This window comes from Oncorhynchus gorbuscha, linkage group LG16 (assembly GCF_021184085.1).
Source record: "Oncorhynchus gorbuscha isolate QuinsamMale2020 ecotype Even-year linkage group LG16, OgorEven_v1.0, whole genome shotgun sequence".
NCBI lineage: Eukaryota > Metazoa > Chordata > Actinopteri > Salmoniformes > Salmonidae > Oncorhynchus > Oncorhynchus gorbuscha.
In genome coordinates, this window is record NC_060188.1 from 24,790,588 (window position 1) to 24,818,046 (window position 27,459).

The 27,459-nt window shown below is 42.6% G+C and overlaps 1 protein-coding gene across 2 annotated transcripts; it reads left to right on the forward strand.

Annotated features, from left to right (window-relative positions):
- The first annotated feature begins 5,079 nt into the window (after positions 1–5,079).
- Positions 5,080–11,497, forward strand: LOC124000424 (receptor activity-modifying protein 1-like). Of its 2 annotated transcripts, XM_046306772.1 has the most exons (6): positions 5,080–5,370; positions 6,227–6,289; positions 6,649–6,699; positions 8,833–8,871; positions 9,121–9,292; positions 9,548–11,497. In XM_046306772.1, the coding sequence occupies exons 1-6, from the start codon at positions 5,304–5,306 to the stop codon at positions 9,795–9,797; spliced, it is 642 nt and encodes a 213-aa protein (XP_046162728.1). In that variant the 5' UTR covers positions 5,080–5,303; the 3' UTR covers positions 9,798–11,497. The 2 variants fall into 2 exon arrangements, with proteins under 2 accessions (XP_046162728.1, XP_046162729.1); XM_046306773.1 differs by lacking the exons at positions 5,080–5,370; positions 6,227–6,289; positions 6,649–6,699 and adding an exon at positions 8,349–8,513.
- The last annotated feature ends 15,962 nt before the right edge of the window (positions 11,498–27,459 follow it).

Sequence of the window (27,459 nt, forward strand, 5' to 3'; positions counted from 1 at the left end):
GATCACTCTGTGCTTGGTAGCTGGACTGGGGTAAAAGCGTGCGACTTGAAAGTATATGGACATTTGGATAGCCCACATGTAGCTTGTGAATGATTCAACTCACAAGGGCTACACGCCTGCTATGAGGCTACTACTAACGTTATTACTACTATCAGAATAATATTACTATTAGTCAACTATTACATAGGCGACTAAGCTACTATAGGCTACTAATAACTAGTGGATAATACTAATTTATGAAAATGGTACAGTTGATAGGTAGTCATAATGATGATGTTTAATATGTTTATTATTTGTTCATATAATGAGATATATTTTTTTTGAAGTTCAATAGAACAAATGCCTATACCTATATGGATGTAATGCATTTTAATATGAGTGTCAGGTGATGGTATTTGGGAAGGGTATAGTAACATCATTCGTTCAATCACCAATAACCTTTGCTCTCATACTGTATATTGGTCAGGTACCTTGTTGTATTTTTACACAATTCATGTGTACATGTCATATACATTTATACAGGGGTAAGATTAAACATATGTTATCAATGAGTATTGTTCCTCAGTCATTCATGGAAGAGGAAGCCTCCAGCCTCTTGTCTAGCGCATGTTGTTTTCCTTCTCTCCGGGGGCGGGTGTGCAGTGCGAGCTGGGGCTGTGGCACACTACTCATAGTCACGTGATTCTCCGAGCAAGGAGAACTCGCCTGATCCAGTAACACAGACAACCCAGCGGCCCGGCCAGGCCAATGTTAGCTGTGTTCAACAGTCAGTGCTCATTGAACAGTAGCCTGTCCTACCATTAGAGACGTACTACTTTTTATGATACAAACAGTCTGTTTAAATTAAATGGCAAATAACTGTCTGGGGGAGAGACAGAAAAGACTCTATTATAGAGTGTTCATAAATACCATAGAAACAGTTAATAGATACATATTACATCATGATGCTTTATAAATTAAGTACTGTGGAGGTAGGAGTGAAAACTAACAAAACTGCTGGTGAATGCGAACCCTGCTCTTTTTTTCCCATACACAAGATGGCACTGTAGGGCTACTACCAATATCACTACATGAGGCCTAAACTTCTTCCAGGGTGTAGAATGACAAGTCTACGGCGAGTTTATGATCAGGCCATTGGATGATAGTGTAAGTGATAAAACAGGGGTGGGCCGAATGACAAGCAACAGGATGGAAACAGGATAACATAATCCACTTCAAAACACCAGGCCCAACCAGAGTAAAATAGTGATTAAGTAATGAAATCATCATCAAAACACCAGGCCCAACCAGAGTAAAATAGTGATTAAGTAATGAAATCATCATCAAAACACCAGGCCCAACCAGAGTAAAATAGTGATTAAGTAATGAAATCATCATCAAAACACCAGGCCCAACCAGAGTAAAATAGTGATTAAGTAATGAAATCATCATCAAAACACCAGGCCCAACCAGAGTAAAATAGTGATTAAGTAATGAAATCATCATCAAAACACCAGGCCCAACCAGAGTAAAATAGTGATTAAGTAATGAAATCATCATCAAAACACCAGGCCCAACCAGAGTAAAATAGTGATTAAGTAATGAAATCATCATCAAGAACAGAGTAAAATAGTGATTAAGGAAATCATCATCAAAACACAGGCCCAACCAGAGTAAAATAGTGATTAAGTAATGAAATCATCATCAAAACACCAGGCCCAACCAGAGTAAAATAGTGATTAAGTAATGAAATCATCATCAAGACACCAGGCCCAACCAGAGTAAAATAGTGATTAAGTAATGAAATCATCATCAAAACACCAGGCAAACCAGAATAAAAGAGTGATTAAGTAACAAAATAATCTTCAAAACGCGTCTAGTTGCTGTCTTTTGACGTAAACCATATGCTCGGTCTTTACTGTGTATCATCAGGCATAATTGATCCTTTATTGATCATTGATTCACATTTAGCACAGTATGTCCAGGCCACCTACAATGGAATCATTTTTGTGTACAATTAGTTCTGATTCTCACTCATAGTTACTGGCGGTGTATTCCTGGGGTCATTAAGCATCTCAGAGTAGGAGCGCTGACCTGCCTTTTAGATCCTAGATCAGCACTCCTACTCTGAGATGCTTGATACATACAGCCCCTGATCTGTAACTGTAATCCTCAGTGTGTCACCTACAGTGCTCTTCTTACGGTGCGTTTTTCTTTGCCCGCACTCTCTCTTTCCTGGCACATCCACATTGGTGCTTGCTCTGGGCCGTGGCGAGTTTATCCTAGACTGTGAAACAATAGCCAACATGAGAAAGCAGGAAGATATGCTTGAGAGCGAGGCCCTTATCAGCGGAAAGTTCTTAATTGTGCTCTACGTAAACGGTGTGTGTAACTCTTGGCACCTGGAAAGAGGGTTTTATATGGTCAGATGTGCAAGTGGAGATGAATCAGTTCAGAGGCCTATCGGTGCAGATGGCAAAATAACCTACACGGTTATTAATCATCTCCAATAATTCTCTGAATGAGGTGCTGAGCTAAGCGTTTTTCGAAATTCCTCAAAATATGCTTGTGTCTTGTAGCCCATTGAACATTGATTTGAGCATCCCAATTGGAATTGTTTGGTGGAAGCTGATCAGCTAGAGAGAGGAAGTGTAGCTGAGTTTATGGTGGAAATTCTATGATAGCACCAATAGTACAGATGATATGTGTTGCATTATCCCTTGATGGCTCTGTGCAGATTCAGATTAGCTAATGTACTCAAGTCCTTAAACGTTGGAGGTTTATTCAATCAGCTGTAAAGAGAAAAACAAATCATCGATCGGTGTTGAAATGTGGAAGTCATTTTGGCCCCAGAGTCCTAGCAAGCTCAGTCCCAGCTGAGGCAGACAGTACATCAGTGACGTGGATGAATGCATCATGAATGCGTCATTCTTTGTGTGTACTGGAGGGCCCAGAAGTGTCTCAATGTACTACTGCAGCTCTGTGGATATGCCAATGACAGCCTTGCAGGGGGTGAGACATTCCACAGAACGACTGCTGGGGGGAGAGATTTGTCATCAGCCATTACTTCACATAATAAATACAGCAACACGAAAACATATTTCCTCTCATCACCAGCTGGGACTTCCCCCACACACCTTGTGCTGACAGTGACAGAAAACCCAAACCATATTTGACTGATGTACACTTCACTGTTAGTGTTAAGTTAATAAACGTTTCCCTACAAACAAAGTGAAGTTGATATAAGTTTCCTTACAAACTTGATTCAGCTCCGTCTGTTTCTCACAAGGAGCTCTAGACTTGAGACATAACAGAATAGCATCAAAAGAATTGATTGACAGTTTGTGTTGTCAAAGAGCATGATGAAGCTATCCATTTCAGCCTTTGAAAAGTTTATAGTTTTCCACTTCAAGCAAGCTACACTGAGTGCACAAAACATTAGGAACACCTTCCTAATACTGAGTTGCACCCCCTTTTGCCCTCACAACAGCCTCAATGTGTTGAAAGTGTTCCACAGGGATGCTGGCCCATGTTGACTCCAATGCTTCCCACAGTTGTGTGAAGTTGGCTGGATGTTCTTCTTTGGGGGATCGTTCTTGATGCACACAGGAAACTATTGAGCATGAAAAACCCAGCAGCGTTGCAGTTCTTGACACACTCAAACCGGTGCACCTGGCACATACCACCATACACCACTCATACCCCGTTCATCTACACTGAATGAAGTGGATTTAATAAGTGACATCAATAAGAGATCATAGCTTTCACCTGGATTCACCTGGTCAGTCTAAGTCATGGAAAGAGCAGGTGTTCCTAATGTTTTGTACACTCAGTGTATATCCAGTCTATATGAATAGACACCCACACCTTTTTGACAGCTGAAGTCTATTAGGTTGTATTTGTGTGTTTCAAAGAAAGATATTTGTGTAAAGAATGCAACTCAGAAAAATGTCCCCGGAGCGTACATATCCATTCTGGCTGGACTTGGAATTGGTCAAATTGTTGAGCTGACATGATACTACTCTAACCCAAGGATTTTAGGTCAATGTCAGATGAATTTGAGGGACCAGTTAACAATGAAACCATTTACTTCAGAGGCTGAAATATGATGCTTTAAACCACATATAGCAAAAAAAAAAGTACATTTGCTCAAACCATTATTGAAAATATTTTGCCTGTTTATCTGGTCTGTGGTGATTTAAAATGATCCACTGTCTGGCCCATTAATTGAAACATGACTGAAACTGGAAAGGAGCCAAAGGGGACTCTATATCATTAACATACTTTACTCAACCAAAACAAGAAATATAACTGTCATCTGTCAATAACAAAACCCTTTTCCATAGTTTAACAATCATCTATATTATAGTTCACCCAACTTCGGATATCTTGGTGTAACTGCTAAGGTGTTGGTTTGACTGTTGTTGGACCAGGGTTGTGTCCTGGTCGGTGCTATGCCTGAATTCGCTACACTGGTTCAGCTTAAATAGTTCAGCTGCAATGTGATTTCTAGTTTGCTCAACATTTGGACACATTATTGTAGCTGAACCTAAATTAATTCTCAAGTTGAATTGTATGTTCCCTCAACCTAAAATGTAAAGTTGAGTGAACATACAATTCAACTTGAGAATTTATGTTGGTTTGGCTAATAATGAAAAAATAAAGAAAGTCGCACACTCTAATTATGCTCCAACCGACATTTCAACGTCGTCGATAATATGCCCAAATGTTGAGCAAACTGGAAATAGTATTGCAGCTGGTTGCTGTGAGAATTTTAAGTTGAATCAACACATATAGAATAAAAATGGTTTTACAGTGTATTGGAACACATATTTGTCTGAAAATCAGTTTACTCACAGGATTTGAGCAAGTAAGAAAGGCTACAGGGTCATCAGCTAGTCAGCAGTCTATTTTCAAAACGAAGACCTTCAGTGACTACTGGTACAGATGTCTGTTCCTTCCAAACTGAACGTCTAATAGAGTGTGAGGAAGCATTGAAGTAGAGAGACAGAGAGAGAGAAACTAGGAAAAGGAGTGTGAGGGAGAGGGAGAGAGCGAGAGAAAGAAAGAAAGAGAGAGAGAGAGCAGTTGAGTGAGAAGGAGAGAAAGAGAATAGAAGAGAGATGGATTGTATTGTAAGTGGTAGTGGGCTACAGTAGCTCTCCCCTTGTCTGGGGCTGTCTGTCCCATTGTGGGAACCCGCCCAAGCCGCCCATCCTAGGAAACGAGAGCTTCCTGTTGTTTTATAGAGCTTTCCTGCAGAAAGGTTGAGATATGTAATCTGGGTCCACCAGGGAAGAGAAACAGAGCAGTGTCAGGCAGAAATGAAAGCCCCTAATCCGTCTCCCGTGTCTTCTGCTTCTTTCTCCTTTCTGCCTCTTCTTCTCTGGGGTAAGTAGATGATTTACAGAGTACTATATGTATGTAAAGACGGCCAGAGGTAGGGAGAAGTATGTTGAACTACTGAGAAAAAAAGTATGTAAAATATTGCCCTCGATTTCACCTCTTACAGTAAGTGGAATGCTTAGAAGCTCACGGTGAAGTAAGGGATTGTAGTAAGAGCTTGGCAGATCTAATATTAGATTCTTGTTTTAAGTTGCCTAAACTAGTGATTTTGATTTGTTAAAAACATTTTCATGCTCCAATGTTGAAGAAGCAGAGGTTAAATATAGGTATGATGATGTTCTGGATCTGGTGTCTTTCTTGAAGATTTTAAGCAGATTGTTGTTCTAATTTATATGATCTGGGTTTCTTTTTTACCAACAAATACACAAGATATGTGATTGAGATAATCACGGTCTTCACAGAACACAATGTCACAATAACGGTTTGATAAGGAACACCTCAGCTTTAGACACAATTTCCCAGACCAGATCACTCTACAAAAAACAACAACAAACAATTATTCAAAGACTAAATTAAATAGTTTGTGTTTGAGGAAATGGCTGAACTGTTTCAGACTTTATTCAGAGAACAAAGGGAGGATACACTCTCTGCCACTGGCCAGCTCTCTCTCTTCATTTGTTTCTCTTTCCCATTCCTCTCTTTCTGTCTCTCCTATATGTTCATCAGTCTTCTATATGTAAAAAGAATAATACACATCTGTCTACTAATGTCTGTATTTCTACTTGCTTGTGTTTTGTCTTTGTTTATTTCGCTGACTGTGCACGTGTGAGAATGTGAGTGCACACTTTTCTGTCAAGAACTCTCCGGTGACATTGTCCCTGTTTTGTGTCTGTCCCTGTAGCACTGAGCTCTACAGCAGCTGGCCTGATAGGACATTATGAGGCGCCACAAGCTACCACACCAGGTAACTAACTGTTGTCCTCTTCTCGTGGTCTCTACGTCAACTAACACAACTCATCTATGTCAACTAGTGTTAAAGACCAAGGGAACAACGACAAATGTTTTTTGTTAGACTGCCACTTTGATGGGGGTCCCATTGGGGTCCCGTGTGGCTCAGTTTGTAGAGCATCGGTCTTGCAACGCCAGGGTTGTTGGTTTTATTTCAACAGGGGACCTGTACAAAAAAAGTATGAAAATGTATGCACTCACTACTGTAAGTCGCTCTGGATAAGAGTGTCTGATAAATGACTATAATGTAAATGTACTGATGAATACATTAACAGCAATACTTTGACTAAACAGTATGTTATTCTCATCAATTAGGTTTCACTTCACGGCATGAATCAACAACATATGCAAACTACCAACACCACGGTAAGTTACCAGATTAATTGAACACTTTTTAGGCAACAATTTAACACCTATTTCACAATATTGGTATTACACAACATAATGATCACAGATGGATTATGTTGGAAATGTTTGTAATGGTGTAGCACCCCGTTAACGTTTGAAACAAACATTACCATTGAGGTTTATCCTTCGTCATCTCTATCGCCCAACGCTTTGATGTGAAATTACATTTGAATCCATGGGGGACTCTGTTGGACAAGCACTGTAAACACATGGGTTCAGAACAGAACTGGCCAACCTCTTAAAAAAAATAAAAAAGACAATTGAGATGCAGCTCTCTGCCAAGAGTCCTAGGCTTCTAGCATACCGTGAAGCCAAGACAAACCTGTGGGGAGGTCCCCACCGTTGTGGGGTTAGCAGCAGCTGACATAAGGCCCGTAATTGTCTGTGGTCAAAGGTTAACTGAAGCCTAGTTACAGGCAGCCCCCCCACCTGGTCTGCACTTCCTGTATTTGTTAACCATTCGCCCCATGTGATGGCTGTGTTATAAACAAGAACTCTAAAGTTGTGAAACAACTGGAACTTTGGAGCAGCTAGTCCCCCTTCACTGTTCCTCACCCTACGATTTCCCTTTTCTCTCTCTCCGCTCCCCTCCAACTCACCCAACTCGGAGCTCCTCCTCTGCTGAAAAGACACATTTCCTGATGTCATTACTAAATCAAAACCGTTGCTCAGCGAACAGATGGTGTTCAGGGGCCCAACCACATTGTGTAGCATAGATTGTCCTGAGAATACATCCTCTAAATCTTTTTAAAGTCACTTTAAATCTTATTATTTCATCCTAGTAATCGACAAAGACTTATTTTTGAAAAACGTCCTTTTTGATAAGGAGCTTGAGGTATGAATAATTGTTTTACTGACGATGAAGAAGTGGTCTAATGCGTTGTCTTTGAAGAGCAGTATGAAACAGAGACAGTAGTCTGCTGAGGTAACAGTCATGCAGCTCCACATGGCTCAAGGTACTAAATAAAGATCCAGGAGGAGTCCACCCATATTCCCAGGCTTATCCTATTGTGTGAACGCTGAAAGTCCTATTGAGTTTGAGATTTGCATTACTTGCCTGTGGCTGTGGGGCAGATAGAGAGTAGGTCTTTGCAAACAGCTGGCTGACTCTAATAACGTCTTCCAGATACAATCACATTAACCCAGATATGAATCCACAGCCGTCTGCACAGCACACCGTGCGTAGTCATGATTACATCCACCCTAAACGCCCTGGTCCTAAATGTTTACTTATGTTTCCGATTTGGCAGAGGCAGCCCTCAAGGCAAATAAATCACAAGCTGCAAGTCAGCCAGGCCTTTGACTGTGAGAAATGGAGACTAAAAAACCCAACTAGAGTTAAAGAGTAAAGGGTTTTCAGATGTGAGTCCAGCCCAACTTGGGTGTGCTCCCTTTTATTTGAGAGAGAGAGAGAGAGAGGACAGTCTTTTGAGCCTCCACCCCTTTAAAAGGCAAGACAGTCCTAAAGAAATGCACTGGAGAGGGTAAGAGCTTGCTGCCAAGGCGCAGGGCAGACAGACAGATCCCCGAGGAACATCTGGTAACCTAACCGCGGGTAACACCGATCTGACATCTGGTAACCGAGGGTAATGCCGTGTCTAGCTGCTTCCACCCCTATCTAGTTTCCTGTTATGCCTTGCAGGGCTCGGTGTTAGAAGTTCAGGCTCAGTCTAGATGGTCGTCAGTCAGTGGGGGAAACTCTCCTATGTTCACTTTCTCTGACATGAAGGGAGCGCTTGTCTTCTTTGCGGTGCTCCTCTCTGTTCTTTCTGGTGAGTGTGTGGGCTCGGCCCGGGCGGCAGCGAACGCACGTCTCGCGTTGCTGGACAGTCAGAATGAGTTGCTGACACGATGTGCGGCAGTAAAGATAACATTCATTGCATGCTTCGTTTTGATTGGGATCTTAAATGTTACATTGGTCATTTGAAAAACTTTTCTAGAAGATTTGATCATTCTTTAAAAAAAGATGTTGAATGACACAGCTGTTCAGTCTGTCTGTTTGAGGGGCCGTTTTTTACAGACATTTCTGTTGCGATTACAACCATTGATCAGTCAAATGTCCACAAATGTATTGTCCTTTTCTCTTCTCAGGCGTCAGCCTCGAAGATAGAGGATTCTCCAGTGGATTAGGTGGGCCATTATTACCTTTCTGACTCTACATGTAGGCTATTTAATAGTGTTACATCAGAGGTGACACTGCTGTTTCTGCTTGCTGTTAAATTAACATAAGGTCAGACTTAGACTTGTTAGTAATAATGTGTAACCATGAATCTTCTAGACATTCTTCTAATCCCTCATTTTAAGGATTCATTTTTGACGATTGCATAATTTTAAAGAACTGATTTTCTAACTTACAGTATTCTCTTTCTTATTGTACAGGTTGTGGGAATAAGTATGTTAATTGTGAAGAATACTGTGAAATTTGTGTGTATTTTCACACAAGGACGGAGTGCTACGCGACCTTATTTAAGGAAACCTGCTACAGTCCTTTTGTAGGTGGCATGGAGTTATTAAACAACACAGACTGGTGCAACTGGAACAATGTGAAGAGGTAGGCCTGAATGCTTATTTTAATCCACTTATTGTTCTGTTTAATTTGTTTCTGATCCAACTTATCATGCCATTGATCTTGCATTATCACATGCTTAGTTCAAACAGTAGTTTTGAGAAACCCAACACACAGTCAAGTGAAATCAGAGTTAACTCACTCATTAATGGTCCATCCATACCATCTTCATAATGTCTTTCAGACACATAACGTTGCCCTCTCTTGTACTAATAGTATCCCTCCTATCCCTCCCTGTAGGATGTATAACACCTTCACCATGTGCACAGAGGAGATAGCAGAGTGTCTGCTGATCCCCTGGCCCAACAGGATGGTGGAGAATGAGTTTGTAAACATCCACTCCAGGTTCTTCCCGGACTGTCCCAACGAGGGGCTGAGCGACCCCCCGCCCAGCATCGTGTTTGCCCTGGTGATGACCCCCATCTGCCTCATCCCCATCATGGTGGTCCTGGTGGTGCTCAAGACCAAGAACGGAGATGGCAGCTCCTGATAGGACGTCCTGGATCCGTCCTCATCCACCCTGCCTCACCTCCATGTTCAGACTCACTCTCTCCATCCCCTGAGGATTCAAGACTGGGACCATTGACTCAACTATTTTACAGAGAACTGCTTAGCATCTTCCACCCACTGATGATTGGCTTAGCTCTGTGGAGTCCTACCAAAACAATCTCACAGCCCAAACACCTGACACATGACCTTTTTGGATGCACTGATACAGAATGAGTTGTACCACATGAGCATCGTCCAAGGACACAGGGGTTCAAGAAAGGGTGCATCAGTGTTGTGTAGAGTGTCAGGTCAACATCCTCAGGGTTGCTTCTTGAACACTCATCTTCTCCTCATTCCTCGATGCTACTCTAACCAAAAGTGGCGACAGCCATGTAAATGTTTCGACTTCCTTCACACCGTAGGAAAGTATTTAAGATAGTAGGGTTCATGGACTTATGTCATTCTTGATAATCCATTCCATGACCATCTCCATCTTGTCCCAGATGTGAAACCTAACACTGACTATGCTAAAATGGTTACATTCTTTACAATATTTTGATATTATATAGTGGAATTCCTACCCTCTGGCTGGGAAAACGTGAGTCTCACATTGCTGGACATTCCAATTGAGTTGATAACCAATGACAAAGGCTTTCTGTTTGAGGAATCCCCACTCTCCATTTACTGTACACTCAGAAAAAAAGATGCTAACTAGAACCTAAAAGGGTTCTTCGGCTGTCCTCATAGAACCCATTGAAGAACCCTTTCTGGTTCCAGGTAGAATCCTTTTAATAGAACCCCTTTGGGTTCAAAGTAGAACCCTTTCCACAGAGGGCTCTACATGGAACCCAAAAGAGTTGTGCCTAGAACCAAAACGTTTTTTCTTAGAGTGTAGTAATCCATATAGGATCTCCATCATGTTTATTTCTGTATGTAACTACAGAACAAAACGTGATGTTCCCTCTCATCTGATAGCTTTCCTGTCCTTGAATGTGTTTTGTTTATATTGGAGAGCCCTCTTTGCCCCCGAGTGTAGGGTTAAGAATGTATGTGGTATGGGGTGGGTGTAGGAAGGCCATGATGAAGGGGGTTGGCCAAGCATCAGTCTGTGTTGGGGTCAGGAACTAGACACAATGGGTGGGTAGCCTACGCCCAACATGTAGTCTATGAGATCTGTTTCCAGGAATTGTCTCTTTCCCAGCATTAAGGGCCCAGCGCCTCAACCTCTCTCTCTCTCTCTTCCTCTTGACAATGACGGCCCCCACTGTCGCCCATGATGAGCCAGTCGACGCATGCCTGAGAGTTGAATCAAGCATTAGATCAAAAGACGACAAACATTTAGTCCCCCCCCCACCCCCGGCTCAGTGTAGCAGTGAGTACTGACTGAAGACAGAAGGAAAAACGAATGTCTATCTCTCCTCTACTTAAACGGTGTAAGAACGGTTTGTTTCATTTTTTATTATGTTGTCGGGAATGACACTGAAAGCATTGAGTTGCATTCAGTTTCAGAAACAAAGAAATATGTATGCTTATGTATTGTATTTCTGCTCTTACTCTGGACATAAGACGTCCTGGACTTTGTACTGTCTGTGAGAGGGGTGTGGGTCTTAGTCAAAGCATAGCCTCTTTCCTCACACAATGTACTGTATATAATTTTATTTTGCAATGAAATATATTAAAGCCAAAGGCCTAATCACTTGACTTTGTTTTGAACGCTACGGAAATGGATTGTACAAGTAGATATTGTATTTTTGTGAAGTCTCCTAACTGGATCTAATTGGTTTAAACCCCCTGCCTTAATGGAATGCACAGCTGATAACGCCATGGATGATCCATCAAGTTTTTACTCATTTAGACCCAGTGCAGAGATGGGTGTTATTGTGAAATCTAAATAGACCCTTTGCCCTTCACCATATAGGGCACTCTTGTAGATAAAATAAATATAAAGTATTTACCCTGTCTTGTGACTGCATGGGTGGTATTTTCACCATTCTTTATTGCAGTCCTACAAGAGTCCATTGAAGCTGTTTTACTCACATAACATAGCTGGTGTGTTTCGGTGTGAGGTCTCCTCTCTAAGAAAGAAGTGACAGCAGCTGTGTAATCCCCACCCTTATCTGGCATAGACAAGTCAGGCTGGGTGGGGTGGGAAAGTGTGTTTGATGGCCCTCTTCCTCTCTAGAAGTCAGGTCATCCTCACCCCAGCCCTCCTAATGACATCACCCACCTCCAGTGTCACTCTTCAGGTCCCAGTGTGTTCGAATCATAGAATTTGAATTCCTAGAATGGACACTCCCATGGTCAGAGGGCATACTGCATGTCCATTCTGTGAACTATATGCGTATGGTCATAGCACACCTTACCATGCAGGACCAGCCAGTTAGAGCTTCCCATGTTTCTGCAAGGACCCAATATGCAGAGATCTCATAATACATGCAGATATATACTTCAGCTGCTGGCTTCCCACCTCTCCTCCTTTTGCCTTTGCTCAGGTTTTTGCTCCAACACCAAGCCATTGTGAGGTGTGTGGTTGTGTCAGTGGTTGTAGGGGTCATTAAAGAGACACGAGCTTCAGCTTTGGAGAACGATTGCGCTCATAGCCTAGAAGCTCTACAAGCCACCCTCACAGCAGCTGTGAGAGAATACAGCAGAATGGGGCTGTCTGTTAACATCCCAAAAACAGGGGTCCATTGTCAGGTCATCTGATCCTCCACCTGAACCACAAGCATTCTCCTTCTCAGACTCCTCACTTCGTACCACACTTCCATCACCCACCAGCAGTCCATCACCCACCAGCAGCTATGATAACTCGGCCTCGCCATCCGGGTGCTAGAGGATCGCCTTCCGGGAAAGATGCTCCACAGACAGCTACAACTGGGCCGACACACCGGGCAGGAAAAGCACTCTAAAGGATCCCTTGAAGACCTCACTAAATAAGTGTGGGGTAAACCCTGCCTTCCTCGAGACTGTTGCCACGGACCATTCCATATGACGTGGGCTCTGCCAACAAGGTGTGCAGTTGGCTGTGGAAAAAAAGGACTGAACGGGCCATTGTGTGCTCTGACTGTCGCAGACAGTGCATACCACATCAGATTATACAGTCATCAGCAAACCCACAAGCAGTAGTAAATGACATCATCAAATGCGATGGACTACCTTAAGCAATTAAGTAAGGAGTCATTTAAGAGGCTTGCTTGGCGAGACTACTTGAAAAAGTGATTTCTTTCTTCTTGCCAAACATTGCCCTCTAGAGGTGAGTCTCTCAAATAACATTTCAAAGCAATTCCATCCAGATGTTCAACATGATTGAGACATATTGACACTTACATTCATCTGATTTAGTTTTAATTTGCACATTTCTTAAAAAATAAATCATGTAAAAAAATAATTTACAAATGTCATTTAACATCCTCGGATGGGGCCACAGTGTCTCCTGTCCCCTCCTGTCTCAGCCTCCAGTATTTATGCTGCAGTAGTTTGTGTCGGGGGGCTAGGGTCAGTTTGTTATATCTGGAGTACTTCTCCTGTCCTATTCGGTGTCCTGTGTGAATCTAAGTGTGCGTCCTCTAATTCTCTCCTTCTTTCTTTCTCTCTCTCTCTCGGAGGACCTGAGCCCTAGGACCATGCCCCAGGACTACCTGACATGATGACTCCTTGCTGTCCCCAGTCCACCTGGCCATGCTGCTGCTACATTTTCAACTGACCTGAGCCCTAGGACCATGCCCCAGGACTACCTGACATGATGACTCCTTGCTGTCCCCAGTCCACCTGGCCATGCTGCTGCTCCAGTTTCAACTGTTCTGCCTTACTATTATTCGACCATGCTGGTCATTTATGAACATTTGAACATCTTGGCCATGTTCTGTTATAATCTCCGCCCGGCACAGTCAGAAGAGGACGGGCCACCCCACATATGCTCTCTCTAATTCTCTCTTTCTTTCTCTCTCTCGGAGGACCTGAGCCCTAGGACCGTGCCCCAGGACTACCTGACATGATGACTCCTTGCTGTCCCCGGTCCACCTGACTGTGCTGCTGCTCCAGTTTCAACTGTTCTGCCTTGTTATTATTCGACCATGCTGGTCATTTATGAACATTTGAACATCTTGGCCATGTTCTGTTATAATCTCCACCCGGCACAGCCAGAAGAGGACTGGCCACCCCACATAGCCTGGTTCCTCTCTAGGTTTCTTCCTAGGTTTTGGCCTTTCTAGGGAGTTTTTCCTAGCCACCGTGCTTCTACACCTGCATTGCTTGCTGTTTGGGGTTTTAGGCTGGGTTTCTGTACAGCACTTTGAGATATCAGCTGATGTACGAAGGGCTATATAAATAAATTTGATTTGAGTTGATTTGATCGAAGACGGAAACCCTTTGATACGCATTAACCCGTAATGTGGATGCTGCCACTAGCATGGGGGAGATCTTCTGGATGGCACCTATCGCTGCACTTCCAGCAGCCCAGAAACCCAAATACATTTTACCTGCTCCATCATGGCGTCACAGATCAATCAATAACAACACTCCAGAATAACCAATCCAAACCGCTGAGTTGTCAACACTCCAGAATAACCAATCAAAACAGCTGAGTTGACAACACTCCCGAATAACCAATCCAAACCGCTGAGTTGTCAACACTCCAGAATAACCAATCCAAACTGCTGAGTTGTCAACACTCCAGAATAACCAATCCAAACCGCTGAGTTTTCAACACTCCAGAATAACCAATCCAAACCGCTGAATTGTCAACACTCCAGAATAACCAATCCAAACCACTGAATTGTCAACACTCCAGAATAACCAATCCAAACCGCTGAGTTGTCAACACTCCAGAATAACCAATCCAAACGGCTGAGTTTTCAACACTCCAGAATAACCAATCCAAACGGCTGAATTGTCAACACTCCAGAATAACCAATCCAAACCGCTGAGTTGTCAACACTCCAGAATAACCAATCCAAACCGCTGAGTTGTCAACACTCCAGAATAACCAATCCAAACCGCTGAATTGTCAACACTCCAGAATAACCAATCCAAACCGCTGAATTGTCAACACTCCAGAATAATCAATCCAAACCGCTGAATTGTCAACACTCCAGAATAATCAATCCAAACCGCTGAGTTGTCAACACTCCAGAATAACCAATCCAAACCGCTGAGTTGTCAACACTCCAGAATAACCAATCCAAACCGCTGAGTTGTCAACACTCCAGAATATCCAATCCAAACCGCTGAGTTGTCAACACTCCAGAATAACCAATCCAAACCGCTGAGTTGTCAACACTCCAGAATAACCAATCCAAACCGCTGAGTTGTCAACACTCCAGAATAACCAATCCAAACCGCTGAGTTGTCAACACTCCAGAATAACCAATCCAAACCGCTGAGTTGTCAACACTCCAGAATAACCAATCCAAACCGCTGAGTTGTCAACACTCCAGAATAACCAATCCAAACCGCTGAGTTGTCAACACTCCAGAATAACCAATCCAAACCGCTGAATTGTCAACACTCCAGAATAACCAATCCAAACCGCTGAGTTGTCAACACTCCAGAATAACCAATCCAAACCGCTGAGTTGTCAACACTCCAGAATAACCAATCCAAACCGCTGAATTGTCAACACTCCAGAATAACCAATCCAAACCGCTGAGTTGTCAACACTCCAGAATAACCAATCCAAACCGCTGAGTTGTCAACACTCCAGAATAACCAATCCAAACCGCTGAGTTGTCAACACTCCAGAATAACCAATCCAAACCGCTGAGTTGTCAACACTCCAGAATAACCAATCCAAACCGCTGAGTTGTCAACACTCCAGAATAACCAATCCAAACCGCTGAGTTGTCAACACTCCAGAATAACCAATCCAAACCGCTGAATTGTCAACACTCCAGAATAACCAATCCAAACCGCTGAGTTGTCAACACTCCAGAATAACCAATCCAAACCGCTGAGTTGTCAACACTCCAGAATAACCAATCCAAACCGCTGAATTGTCAACACTCCAGAATAACCAATCCAAACCGCTGAGTTGTCAACACTCCAGAATAACCAATCCAAACCGCTGAGTTGTCAACACTCCAGAATAACCAATCCAAACCGCTGAGTTGTCAACACTCCAGAATAACCAATCCAAACCGCTGAGTTGTCAACACTCCAGAATAACCAATCCAAACCGCTGAGTTGTCAACACTCCAGAATAACCAATCCAAACCGCTGAATTGTCAACACTCCAGAATAACCAATCCAAACCGCTGAGTTGTCAACACTCCAGAATAACCAATCCAAACCGCTGAATTGTCAACACTCCAGAATAACCAATCCAAACCGCTGAGTTGTCAACACTCCAGAATAACCAATCCAAACCGCTGAGTTGTCAACACTCCAGAATAACCAATCCAAACCGCTGAGTTGTCAACACTCCAGAATAACCAATCCAAACCGCTGAGTTGTCAACACTCCAGAATAACCAATCCAAACCGCTGAGTTGTCAACACTCCAGAATAACCAATCCAAACCGCTGAATTGTCAACACTCCAGAATAACCAATCCAAACCGCTGAGTTGTCAACACTCCAGAATAACCAATCCAAACCGCTGAATTGTCAACACTCCAGAATAACCAATCCAAACCGCTGAGTTGTCAACACTCCAGAATAACCAATCCAAACCGCTGAATTGTCAACACTCCAGAATAACCAATCCAAACCGCTGAGTTGTCAACACTCCAGAATAACCAATCCAAACCGCTGAGTTGTCAAAACTCCAGAATAACCAATCCAAACCGCTGAGTTGTCAACACTCCAGAATAACCATTCCAAACAGCTGAGTTGTCAACACTCCAGAATAACCAATCCAAACCGCTGAATTGTCAACACTCCAGAATAACCAATCCAAACCGCTGAGTTGTCAACACTCCAGTATAACCAATCCAAACCGCTGAATTGTCAACACTCCAGAATAACAAATCCAAACCGCTGAGTTGTCAACACTCCAGAATAACCAATCCAAACCGCTGAGTTGTCAACACTCCAGAATAACCAATCCAAACCGCTGAGTTGTCAACACTCCAGAATAACCAATCCAAACCGCTGAATTGTCAACACTCCAGAATAACCAATCCAAACCGCTGAGTTGTCAACACTCCAGAATAACCAATCCAAACCGCTGAATTGTCAACACTCCAGAATAACCAATCCAAACCGCTGAGTTGTCAACACTCCAGAATAACCAATCCAAACCGCTGAGTTGTCAACACTCCAGAATAACCAATCCAAACCGCTGAGTTGTCAACACTCCAGAATAACCAATCCAAACCGCTGAGTTGTCAACACTCCAGAATAACCAATCCAAACCGCTGAGTTGTCAACACTCCAGAATAACCAATCCAAACCGCTGAGTTGTCAACACTCCAGAATAACCAATCCAAACCGCTGAGTTGTCAACACTCCAGAATAACCAATCCAAACCGCTGAGTTGTCAACACTCCAGAATAACCAATCCAAACCGCTGAATTGTCAACACTCCAGAATAACCAATCCAAACCGCTGAGTTGTCAACACTCCAGAATAACCAATCCAAACCGCTGAGTTGTCAACACTCCAGAATAACCAATCCAAACCGCTGAGTTGTCAACACTCCAGAATAACCAATCCAAACCGCTGAATTGCCAACACTCCAGAATAACCAATCCAAACCGCTGAGTTGTCAACACTCCAGAATAACCAATCCAAACCGCTGAATTGTCAACACTCCAGAATAACCAATCCAAACCGCTGAGTTGTCAACACTCCAGAATAACCAATCCAAACCGCTGAGTTGTCAACACTCCAGAATAACCAATCCAAACTGCTGAATTGTCAACACTCCAGAATAACCAATCCAAACCGTTGAGTTGTCAACACTCCAGAATAACCAATCCAAACCGCTGAAGTGTCAACACTCCAGAATAACCAATCCACACCTTTGAGTTGTCAACACTCCAGAATAACCAATCCAAACCAATGAATTGTCAACACTCCAGAATAACCAATCCAAACCGCTGAATTGTCAACACTCCAGAATAACCAATCCAAACCGCTGAATTGTCAACACTCCAGAATAACCAATCCAAACCGCTGAGTTGTCAACACTCCAGAATAACCAATCCAAACCGCTGAATTGTCAACACTCCAGAATAACCAATCCAAACCGCTGAATTGTCAACACTCCAGAATAACCAATCCAAACCGCTGAATTGTCAACACTCCAGAATAACCAATCCAAACCGCTGAGTTGTCAACACTCCAGAATAACCAATCCAAACCGCTGAATTGTCAACACTCCAGAATAACCAATCCAAACCGCTGAGTTGTCAACACTCCAGAATAACCAATCCAAACCGCTGAATTGTCAACACTCCAGAATAACCAATCCAAACCGCTGAATTGTCAACACTCCAGAATAACCAATCCAAACCGCTGAATTGTCAACACTCCAGAATAACCAATCCAAACAGCTGAGTTGTCAACACTCCAGAATAACCAATCCAAACCGCTGAATTGTCAACACTCCAGAATAACCAATCCACACCTTTGAGTTGTCAACACTCCAGAATAACCAATCCAAACCAATGAATTGTCAACACTCCAGAATAACCAATCCAAACCGCTGAATTGTCAACACTCCAGAATAACCAATCCAAACCGCTGAATTGTCAACACTCCAGAATAACCAATCCAAACGGCTGAATTGTCAACACTCCAGAATAACCAATCCAAACCGCTGAATTGTCAACACTCCAGAATAACCAATCCAAACCGCTGAATTGTCAACACTCCAGAATAACCAATCCAAACCGCTGAATTGTCAACACTCCAGAATAACCAATCCAAAACACCCAGAATGAAATTGTCAACACTCCAGAATAACCAATCCAAACCGCTGAATTGTCAACACTCCAGAATAACCAATCCACACCTTTGAGTTGTCAACACTCCAGAATAACCAATCCAAACCAATGAATTGTCAACACTCCAGAATAACCAATCCAAACCGCTGAATTGTCAACACTCCAGAATAACCAATCCAAACCGCTGAATTGTCAACACTCCAGAATAACCAATCCAAACCGCTGAATTGTCAACACTCCAGAATAACCAATCCAAACCGCTGAATTGTCAACACTCCAGAATAACCAATCCAAACCGCTGAATTGTCAACACTCCAGAATAACCAATCCAAACCGCTGAGTTGTCAACACTCCAGAATAACCAATCCAAACCGCTGAATTGTCAACACTCCAGAATAACCAATCCACACCTTTGAGTTGTCAACACTCCAGAATAACCAATCCAAACCAATGAATTGTCAACACTCCAGAATAACCAATCCAAACCGCTGAATTGTCAACACTCCAGAATAACCAATCCAAACCGCTGAATTGTCAACACTCCAGAATAACCAATCCAAACACAACACTCCAGAATAACCAATCCAAACCGCTGAGTTGTCAACACTCCAGAATAACCAATCCAAACCGCTGAATTGTCAACACTCCAGAATAACCAATCCAAACCGCTGAATTGCCAACACTCCAGAATAACCAATCCAAACCGCTGAATTGTCAACACTCCAGAATAACCAATCCAAACCGTTGAGTTGTCAACACTCCAGAATAACCAATCCAAACCGCTGAATTGTCAACACTCCAGAATAACCAATCCACACCTTTGAGTTGTCAACACTCCAGAATAACCAATCCAAACCAATGAATTGTCAACACTCCAGAATAACCAATCCAAACCGCTGAATTGTCAACACTCCAGAATAACCAATCCAAACCGCTGAATTGTCAACACTCCAGAATAACCAATCCAAACCGCTGAGTTGTCAACACTCCAGAATAACCAATCCAAACCGCTGAATTGTCAACACTCCAGAATAACCAATCCAAACCGCTGAATTGCCAACACTCCAGAATAACCAATCCAAACCGCTGAATTGTCAACACTCCAGAATAACCAATCCAAACCGTTGAGTTGTCAACACTCCAGAATAACCAATCCAAACCGCTGAATTGTCAACACTCCAGAATAACCAATCCACACCTTTGAGTTGTCAACACTCCAGAATAACCAATCCAAACCAATGAATTGTCAACACTCCAGAATAACCAATCCAAACCGCTGAATTGTCAACACTCCAGAATAACCAATCCAAACCGCTGAATTGTCAACACTCCAGAATAACCAATCCAAACCGCTGAATTGTCAACACTCCAGAATAACCAATCCAAACCGCTGAATTGTCAACACTCCAGAATAACCAATCCACACCTTTGAGTTGTCAACACTCCAGAATAACCAATCCAAACCAATGAATTGTCAACACTCCAGAATAACCAATCCAAACCAATGAATTGTCAACACTCCAGAATAACCAATCCAAACCGCTGAATTGTCAACACTCCAGAATAACCAATCCAAACCGCTGAATTGTCAACACTCCAGAATAACCAATCCAAACCGTTGAGTTGTCAACACTCCAGAATAACCAATCCAAACCGCTGAATTGTCAACACTCCAGAATAACCAATCCACACCTTTGAGTTGTCAACACTCCAGAATAACCAATCCAAACCAATGAATTGTCAACACTCCAGAATAACCAATCCAAACCGCTGAATTGTCAACACTCCAGAATAACCAATCCAAACCGCTGAATTGCCAACACTCCAGAATAACCAATCCAAACGGCTGAATTGTCAACACTCCAGAATAACCAATCCAAACGGCTGAATTGTCAACACTCCAGAATAACCAATCCAAACCGCTGAATTGTCAACACTCCAGAATAACCAATCCAAACCGCTGAATTGCCAACACTCCAGAATAACCAATCCAAACCGCTGAATTGTCAACACTCCAGAATAACCAATCCAAACCGCTGAGTTGTCAACACTCCAGAATAACCAATCCAAACCGCTGAATTGTCAACACTCCAGAATAACCAATCCAAACCTTTGAATTGTCAACACTCCAGAATAACCAATCCAAACCAATGAATTGTCAACACTCCAGAATAACCAATCCAAACCGCTGAATTGTCAACACTCCAGAATAACCAATCCAAACCGCTGAATTGTCAACACTCCAGAATAACCAATCCAAACCGCTGAGTTGTCAACACTCCAGAATAACCAATCCAAACCGCTGAATTGTCAACACTCCAGAATAACCAATCCAAACCGCTGAATTGCCAACACTCCAGAATAACCAATCCAAACCGCTGAATTGTCAACACTCCAGAATAACCAATCCAAACCGTTGAGTTGTCAACACTCCAGAATAACCAATCCAAACCGCTGAATTGTCAACACTCCAGAATAACCAATCCAAACCTTTGAGTTGTCAACACTCCAGAATAACCAATCCAAACCAATGAATTGTCAACACTCCAGAATAACCAATCCAAACCGCTGAATTGTCAACACTCCAGAATAACCAATCCAAACCGCTGAGTTGTCAACACTCCAGAATAACCAATCCAAACCGCTGAATTGTCAACACTCCAGAATAACCAATCCAAACCGCTGAGTTGTCAACACTCCAGAATAACCAATCCAAACCGCTGAATTGTCAACACTCCAGAATAACCAATCCAAACCGCTGAATTGTCAACACTCCAGAATAACCAATCCAAACCGCTGAATTGTCAACACTCCAGAATAACCAATCCAAACCGCTGAATTGTCAACACTCCAGAATAACCAATCCAAACCGCTGAATTGTCAACACTCCAGAATAACCAATCCAAACCGCTGAATTGTCAACACTCCAGAATAACCAATCCAAACCGCTGAATTGTCAACACTCCAGAATAACCAATCCAAACCGCTGAATTGTCAACACTCCAGAATAACCAATCCAAACCGCTGAGTTGTCAACACTCCAGAATAACCAATCCAAACCGAATTGTCAACACAGAATAACCAATCCACACCTTTGAGTTGTCAACACTCCAGAATAACCAATCCAAACCAATGAATTGTCAACACTCCAGAATAACCAATCCAAACCGCTGAATTGTCAACACTCCAGAATAACCAATCCAAACCGCTGAATTGTCAACACTCCAGAATAACCAATCCAAACCGCTGAGTTGTCAACACTCCAGAATAACCAATCCAAACCGCTGAATTGTCAACACTCCAGAATAACCAATCCAAACCGCTGAGTTGTCAACACTCCAGAATAACCAATCCAAACCGTCAACACTCCAGAATAACCAATCCAAACCGCTGAGTTGTCAACACTCCAGAATAACCAATCCAAACCGCTGAATTGTCAACACTCCAGAATAACCAATCCAAACCGCTGAGTTGTCAACACTCCAGAATAACCAATCCAAACCGCTGAATTGTCAACACTCCAGAATAACCAATCCAAACCGCTGAGTTGTCAACACTCCAGAATAACCAATCCAAACCAATGAATTGTCAACACTCCAGAATAACCAATCCAAACCGCTGAATTGTCAACACTCCAGAATAACCAATCCAAACCGCTGAATTGTCAACACTCCAGAATAACCAATCCAAACCGCTGAGTTGTCAACACTCCAGAATAACCAATCCAAACCGCTGAATTGTCAACACTCCAGAATAACCAATCCAAACCGCTGAATTGTCAACACTCCAGAATAACCAATCCAAACCGCTGAATTGTCAACACTCCAGAATAACCAATCCAAACCGCTGAGTTGTCAACACTCCAGAATAACCAATCCAAACCGCTGAATTGTCAACACTCCAGAATAACCAATCAATCAACACTCCAGAATAACCAATCCAAACCAATGAATTGTCAACACTCCAGAATAACCAATCCAAACCGCTGAATTGTCAACACTCCAGAATAACCAATCCAAACCGCTGAATTGTCAACACTCCAGAATAACCAATCCAAACCGCTGAATTGTCAACACTCCAGAATAACCAATCCAAACCGCTGAGTTGTCAACACTCCAGAATAACCAATCCAAACCGCTGAGTTGTCAACACTCCAGAATAACCAATCCAAACCGCTGAATTGCCAACACTCCAGAATAACCAATCCAAACTGCTGAATTGTCAACACTCCAGAATAACCAATCCAAACCGTTGAGTTGTCAACACTCCAGAATAACCAATCCAAACCGCTGAATTGTCAACACTCCAGAATAACCAATCCAAACCGCTGAGTTGTCAACACTCCAGAATAACCAATCCAAACCAATGAATTGTCAACACTCCAGAATAACCAATCCAAACCGCTGAATTGTCAACACTCCAGAATAACCAATCCAAACCGCTGAATTGTCAACACTCCAGAATAACCAATCCAAACCGCTGAGTTGTCAACACTCCAGAATAACCAATCCAAACCGCTGAATTGTCAACACTCCAGAATAACCAATCCAAACCGCTGAATTGTCAACACTCCAGAATAACCAATCCAAACCGCTGAATTGTCAACACTCCAGAATAACCAATCCAAACCGCTGAGTTGTCAACACTCCAGAATAACCAATCCAAACCGCTGAATTGTCAACACTCCAGAATAACCAATCCAAACCGCTGAGTTGTCAACACTCCAGAATAACCAATCCAAACCGCTGAATTGTCAACACTCCAGAATAACCAATCCAAACCGCTGAATTGTCAACACTCCAGAATAACCAATCCAAACCGCTGAATTGTCAACACTCCAGAATAACCAATCCAAACCGCTGAGTTGTCAACACTCCAGAATAACCAATCCAAACCGCTGAATTGTCAACACTCCAGAATAACCAATCCAAACCGCTGAGTTGTCAACACTCCAGAATAACCAATCCAAACCGCTGAATTGTCAACACTCCAGAATAACCAATCCAAACCGCTGAATTGTCAACACTCCAGAATAACCAATCCAAACCGCTGAATTGTCAACACTCCAGAATAACCAATCCAAACCGCTGAGTTGTCAACACTCCAGAATAACCAATCCAAACCGCTGAGTTGTCAACACTCCAGAATAACCAATCCAAACCGCTGAATTGTCAACACTCCAGAATAACCAATCCAAACCGCTGAATTGTCAACACTCCAGAATAACCAATCCAAACCGCTGAATTGTCAACACTCCAGAATAACCAATCCAAACCGCTGAGTTGTCAACACTCCAGAATAACCAATCCAAACCGCTGAATTGTCAACACTCCAGAATAACCAATCCAAACCTTTGAGTTGTCAACACTCCAGAATAACCAATCCAAACCAATGAATTGTCAACACTCCAGAATAACCAATCCAAACCGCTGAATTGTCAACACTCCAGAATAACCAATCCAAACCGCTGAATTGTCAACACTCCAGAATAACCAATCCAAACCGCTGAGTTGTCAACACTCCAGAATAACCAATCCAAACCGCTGAATTGTCAACACTCCAGAATAACCAATCCAAACCGCTGAATTGTCAACACTCCAGAATAACCAATCCAAACCGCTGAATTGTCAACACTCCAGAATAACCAATCCAAACCGTTGAGTTGTCAACACTCCAGAATAACCAATCCAAACCGCTGAATTGTCAACACTCCAGAATAACCAATCCAAACCTTTGAGTTGTCAACACTCCAGAATAACCAATCCAAACCAATGAATTGTCAACACTCCAGAATAACCAATCCAAACCGCTGAATTGTCAACACTCCAGAATAACCAATCCAAACCGCTGAATTGTCAACACTCCAGAATAACCAATCCAAACCGCTGAGTTGTCAACACTCCAGAATAACCAATCCAAACCGCTGAATTGTCAACACTCCAGAATAACCAATCCAAACCTTTGAGTTGTCAACACTCCAGAATAACCAATCCAAACCAATGAATTGTCAACACTCCAGAATAACCAATCCAAACCGCTGAATTGTCAACACTCCAGAATAACCAATCCAAACCGCTGAATTGTCAACACTCCAGAATAACCAATCCAAACCGCTGAATTGTCAACACTCCAGAATAACCAATCCAAACCAATGAATTGTCAACACTCCAGAATAACCAATCCAAACCGCTGAATTGTCAACACTCCAGAATAACCAATCCAAACCGCTGAATTGTCAACACTCCAGAATAACCAATCCAAACCGCTGAATTGTCAACACTCCAGAATAACCAATCCAAACCGCTGAGTTGTCAACACTCCAGAATAACCAATCCAAACCGCTGAATTGTCAACACTCCAGAATAACCAATCCAAACCTTTGAGTTGTCAACACTCCAGAATAACCAATCCAAACCAATGAATTGTCAACACTCCAGAATAACCAATCCAAACCGCTGAATTGTCAACACTCCAGAATAACCAATCCAAACCGCTGAATTGTCAACACTCCAGAATAACCAATCCAAACCGCTGAGTTGTCAACACTCCAGAATAACCAATCCAAACCGCTGAATTGTCAACACTCCAGAATAACCAATCCAAACCGCTGAATTGCCAACACTCCAGAATAACCAATCCAAACCGCTGAATTGTCAACACTCCAGAATAACCAATCCAAACCGTTGAGTTGTCAACACTCCAGAATAACCAATCCAAACCGCTGAATTGTCAACACTCCAGAATAACCAATCCACACCTTTGAGTTGTCAACACTCCAGAATAACCAATCCAAACCAATGAATTGTCAACACTCCAGAATAACCAATCCAAACCGCTGAATTGTCAACACTCCAGAATAACCAATCCAAACCGCTGAATTGTCAACACTCCAGAATAACCAATCCAAACCGCTGAGTTGTCAACACTCCAGAATAACCAATCCAAACCGCTGAATTGTCAACACTCCAGAATAACCAATCCAAACCGCTGAATTGTCAACACTCCAGAATAACCAATCCAAACCGCTGAATTGTCAACACTCCAGAATAACCAATCCAAACCGCTGAGTTGTCAACACTCCAGAATAACCAATCCAATTGTCAACACTCCAGAATAACCAATCCAAACCTTTGAGTTGTCAACACTCCAGAATAACCAATCCAAACCAATGAATTGTCAACACTCCAGAATAACCAATCCAAACCGCTGAATTGTCAACACTCCAGAATAACCAATCCAAACCGAATTGTCAACACTCCAAATAACCAATCCAAACCGCTGAATTGTCAACACTCCAGAATAACCAATCCAAACCGCTGAATTGTCAACACTCCAGAATAACCAATCCAAACCGCTGAATTGTCAACACTCCAGAATAACCAATCCAAACCGCTGAATTGTCAACACTCCAGAATAACCAATCCAAACCGCTGAGTTGTCAACACTCCAGAATAACCAATCCAAACCGCTGAATTGTCAACACTCCAGAATAACCAATCCAAACCGCTGAATTGTCAACACTCCAGAATAACCAATCCAAACCGCTGAATTGTCAACACTCCAGAATAACCAATCCAAACCGCTGAGTTGTCAACACTCCAGAATAACCAATCCAAACCGCTGAATTGTCAACACTCCAGAATAACCAATCCAAACCGCTGAATTGTCAACACTCCAGAATAACCAATCCAAACCGCTGAATTGTCAACACTCCAGAATAACCAATCCAAACCGCTGAGTTGTCAACACTCCAGAATAACCAATCCAAACCGCTGAATTGTCAACACTCCAGAATAACCAATCCAACCTTTGAGTTGTCAACACTCCAGAATAACCAATCCAAACCAATGAATTGTCAACACTCCAGAATAACCAATCCAAACCGCTGAATTGTCAACACTCCAGAATAACCAATCCAAACCGCTGAATTGTCAACACTCCAGAATAACCAATCCAAACCGCTGAATTGTCAACACTCCAGAATAACCAATCCAAACCGCTGAGTTGTCAACACTCCAGAATAACCAATCCAAACCGCTGAATTGTCAACACTCCAGAATAACCAATCCAAACCGCTGAATTGTCAACACTCCAGAATAACCAATCCAAACCGCTGAATTGTCAACACTCCAGAATAACCAATCCAAACCGCTGAGTTGTCAACACTCCAGAATAACCAATCCAAACCGCTGAATTGTCAACACTCCAGAATAACCAATCCAAACCGCTGAATTGTCAACACTCCAGAATAACCAATCCAAACCAATGAATTGTCAACACTCCAGAATAACCAATCCAAACCGCTGAATTGTCAACACTCCAGAATAACCAATCCAAACCGCTGAATTGTCAACACTCCAGAATAACCAATCCAAACCGCTGAGTTGTCAACACTCCAGAATAACCAATCCAAACCGCTGAATTGTCAACACTCCAGAATAACCAATCCAAACCGCTGAATTGTCAACACTCCAGAATAACCAATCCAAACCGCTGAATTGTCAACACTCCAGAATAACCAATCCAAACAGCTGAGTTGTCAACACTCCAGAATAACCAATCCAAACCGCTGAATTGTCAACACTCCAGAATAACCAATCCACACCTTTGAGTTGTCAACACTCCAGAATAACCAATCCAAACCAATGAATTGTCAACACTCCAGAATAACCAATCCAAACCGCTGAATTGTCAACACTCCAGAATAACCAATCCAAACCGCTGAATTGTCAACACTCCAGAATAACCAATCCAAACCGCTGAGTTGTCAACACTCC